Source organism: Carex rostrata, chromosome 24 (assembly GCF_964058835.1).
Source record: "Carex rostrata chromosome 24, lpCarRost1.2, whole genome shotgun sequence".
NCBI classification, from domain to species: Eukaryota; Viridiplantae; Streptophyta; class Magnoliopsida; order Poales; family Cyperaceae; genus Carex; species Carex rostrata.
In genome coordinates this window covers 6,658,882-6,662,743 of record NC_135941.1, presented here as the reverse complement: position 1 = coordinate 6,662,743, position 3,862 = coordinate 6,658,882, and the positions used below count along the sequence as shown (strand labels likewise).

The 3,862-nt window shown below is 37.4% G+C and overlaps 1 protein-coding gene across 1 annotated transcript; it reads right to left on the bottom strand.

Annotated features, from left to right (window-relative positions):
- Positions 1 to 1,486: 1,486 nt before the first annotated feature.
- Positions 1,487 to 3,048, bottom strand: LOC144575313 (UDP-glycosyltransferase 79-like). Its single transcript, XM_078325407.1, has 2 exons — positions 2,351 to 3,048; positions 1,487 to 2,246 (listed from the first exon to the last, which is right to left on the bottom strand). The coding sequence occupies exons 1-2, from the start codon at positions 3,002 to 3,004 to the stop codon at positions 1,524 to 1,526; spliced, it is 1,377 nt and encodes a 458-aa protein (XP_078181533.1). The 5' UTR covers positions 3,005 to 3,048; the 3' UTR covers positions 1,487 to 1,523.
- Positions 3,049 to 3,862: the final 814 nt, after the last annotated feature.

Below are 3,862 nucleotides of genomic sequence, written 5' to 3'. Positions count from 1 at the left end.
AAAATCTTAACGATAGCTAGATTTTGGGCTTTAAATCAAAAAACAGATCTTTCTTGTAAATTGAATCTAATTTTCCCTTGTGATTTGAAGGATTTGATAGGGCCTACGGTGGCCATTTCCATGGGGGCGCCGCAGGGCTCAATCCCTATGCTTGGAATAGAGAGCAGTTCCAATGGTGATGAGGACTCGTTTAGTGAGGATTCTGATGGGTGTTGCAGCTCCTTACAATCTGTGGCAATTTCTTAAAATTCTAGGGTCTTTTATGCTTATTTTCTAGAATTGTCATATAACTAGATAAGAAAACTGTTTTTTGCTTTACATATGGATTGTCCTATTTTGATTTAGAGAATATAGTGGTATTGATCAATACCAGTAGATGAACTCTTGTATCTGGTACTAGTTTATTGGTACCGATAAACACTGTATGAGGTTTTCATTTTATTGGAAATCAGTGGATATTTCCATTTCTTTCAAAAAAAAAAAAAAAAAAAAAAAAAAGTCTAATTTTAAGACTTAAAATGAATCATAAAATAATTAGAACCATCAATACATTCAGATAAGTAAAATACTATAAATAGCTAGCATTCACTAGGGGTGGCAACGAGCTGTTAAAGAGCAAGCTAGGTCACACTCGAACTCAGCTTGTTGGTATATCAAGCTGAGCGAGCGAGTTTGAACTTTAGGTCTCGAGCTAAAACTATTGCTCAAGACCGACTCGTGGCTTGTCCGAGCGAGCCGAACTAGCTCGTTACTAACTTGGCAGATTTATAAATTTGTATATTTTATTTCCTACTATATCTTAAATTTTCATAACACATCTTATCAATTATAGCTAAAACAAAATAATATTTATATGACTAATTATTAAGAAATACTCTTAATTCAATTGTAATTAAGCAAATCAACTACTATAAATTAACTTTACAGCTAAATTCATACATACAAATATATCAAAATCCTAAATTCATACAAACATATTCATAGAATAAATTTATGCATACCAAATCAAACAAATTCATACAAAATAACTTAATTGCTTATAATTAATTCACACATATTTCATACAAAATAACCAATAAACTTAAACACAATCCAAAGTGCAATTGCCATAACATTGGCTATAACATTCATAAATCATAATATCTCCAATCTGAAGTGAACAGATCCGATTAAACTATTAAACTATGTATATTAAATAGCTCGTTAACGACCAAGCTGGCTCGTGCCGAGCCAGGCCAAACTCAAACTCATTAATTATGGCTCGAGTATGTAGCGAGCGAGCTAATTTTAACTCGATCCACTAACAAACGAGCTATTACCGATCGAGTCACAGGCGAATACCAAGCGGGCCACGAGCTTTTTTGCCCGTCCTAGCATTCACTCGCAAATATATATATATATATATATATATATATATATATATATATATATTATCATTTATAAATATAACAAATAAATTGTGTCAAATTATAGTTTATAACATTAATTAAATATCTTTCTCTGCACTTATTTTCAAGTTTTCATTATTCGGCTTTTGCATACTTGGCTACAAACTCAACAAAGTTTCTGGTCGAACTCCCGGTTTCTCCCATTGCCTCCTTCGCTTGCTTTCTTAATTCCCTCGCATTGCTCCTGAATTCATTACATCTTTCTCCTTCCATCACCTCCTTCACACACCTCTCGATCTCTCCGGCACCGACCAAACCCTTCTCATCAGCCTTCACCCTCAGCCCCACCTTCCATACTGCCTCCACATACTTTGCATTTGTCGGTTGATCCGTCGACTGCGGCATCGCAACCATCGGTACGCCTAAACTTACGGCTTCTATAGTCGAATTCCAGCCGCAATGTGTCAAAAAGCAGCCCACGGCCTGGTGGCCCAAGATCTCCAATTGCTGGGCCCATGGAACTATTTTGCCTCTCTCTTTAGCCATCTCTGCAAAACCTTCAGGTACTTTTGATGCCTCGGTGGATCTCACTACCCAGAGGAAGGGCTTCCCGGCATTGTAAATTCCATGGGCTATGTTCTCCATTTGAACTGCACTGAGTAAGCTCATGCTGCCAAAGGAGATGTAGACAACTGAGTTTGCTGCGTTGGAGTCGAGCCAGGCCATGCAGGAAGTTTCCGGATTGAAGAGGTGAAAGCCGTAGTGGAAGTCGGGCACGAGCTGAGGATCGAGATGTGATGTCGGAATGCAAGGACCGATTGTCTTGGCATTCCAGGTTTTTTCCATGTACTCTGTCTCCTATGTATGTGGAAATTAAGTTGTGACAATATAGAAAATTAAAGCAAAGTTGTGTGTTTATTTTATTTTATAGGAAATGCTATATAAGCAAAGTGCATTTGTACCTCAGGCTCAAGCTCGGAAAAAGAATTGATTAAGACTGAATCGGCCTTATCAAGTTCTTTGAACTGTTCTAGTAACATGCCGGCATATGCCTGCTTCGGGCCAGATCCAACCAGATAAGATGGCAAATCCTGTGGTCCGAGCTCAGTCGCCACGGGGAACTTGACCGAATCATGTTGAACCGGAAGCGGAACCTGATTTCTCCACACGTATTCATAGAGTGAGTTGACAAAGTTTGGTTGTGTGAAGAATGCCACCGAAGGAATTCGTAGCCTCCTCGCCACACCACCGGCCCATGGGCAAAAGCTGTCATAGATCAATACATTGACCGGCCGGACCATGGATGACTCGGATAGTATGAGCTCTTTGAGGGTTTTTGAACCGATTGAAGCAAGCCGGTCTTGGTAAACCGGGATTGAACCCGCCTCGGTAAACCCACCAAAGTCACAACCATCTGAAATCGAGGCAATGTGAACCGGACCGGGCTCGGGTTTTGTTGAGCTGAGGGTGAAACGGGTTGCTGCTAGGGTGCACCGTATGCCGTGTGCAGTTAGCCGTTTCGCGAATTGGAGCATCGGGTTGACGTGGCCCTGACTTGGATATGGGAGGATCAGTGCATGTATGCTAGTTCTGGCACAATTTTTCTGATTCTCCATTTTTATAAATATTTTTTTTAGCTAGCTAGTGGATTAGAATGATGCATGTTAAATAGCTAGATGGCATTTGGATTCAATTTATAATTGCATTTGCATAAGAGGTTCGGCATCAAATGGCAAACCTGGAGATATGGTTGGACCAAAACTAATCGTTGATTGCTCACCTGCCTAATATTAAAGCAATAAGTTGATTCATTTTCCATGGAATGAATGAATGTTGGAGCCAAATGTTTTTCAACTTAAAACACATTTGCAAACCAATATTGGTTATTCAATGTGAATTTGTAATATATGGATGTACTTTTGTATATTTTCATGCAATCTTTATGGATATATGTAGAGTAGAACCTGTAGAGGAGGGATATATGGATATGGATCCACATCCATATATCCCTCCTCTACAGGTTCAATTTAATTAAGAGACACATTTCAATTTATCTAGCTATTAGAACAGCCAACAAAGGTTTGTGGTTACAAAAGAGTTCATGTGTAAAGGGACAACTACTAGAAGAGTTTAGACCGACCAATTGGCAGATCTAATAATATGTTTGTAATTTAAAATAATCATAAGATTATATGCTCCGTCATATCAGAACATCTACATTTCTGGTATTATTTCTGGTATTATTAGAGTTTCTAATCTGATGTGATAGTTTTTAATTCATTTTCATAAATATAAAATAATTTTTTATTTAGAAATTATGCAGTAAAGTTTATTAATTATTAAGAAAATGTTTATAAATTATATGATGACTAAATGATTAGTTCAAATTATTTCTCATTTTTAATTTGTTGTTGACATGGCTTAATAGAAACTCTAAAATTAATTTTAAAAATGTGAGAGTAAGAAATTTTAGA

Bases quoted from the DNA above. Each gene is read 5' to 3' on its own strand.
- LOC144575313 (XM_078325407.1), bottom strand. From the start codon at position 3,004: ATGGAGAATCAGAAAAATTGTGCCAGAACTAGCATACATGCACTGATC. The intron at 2,247-2,350 runs GTACAAATGCAC...CCACATACATAG, and splicing joins TTTCCGAGCTTGAGCCTGAG to GAGACAGAGTACATGGAAAA.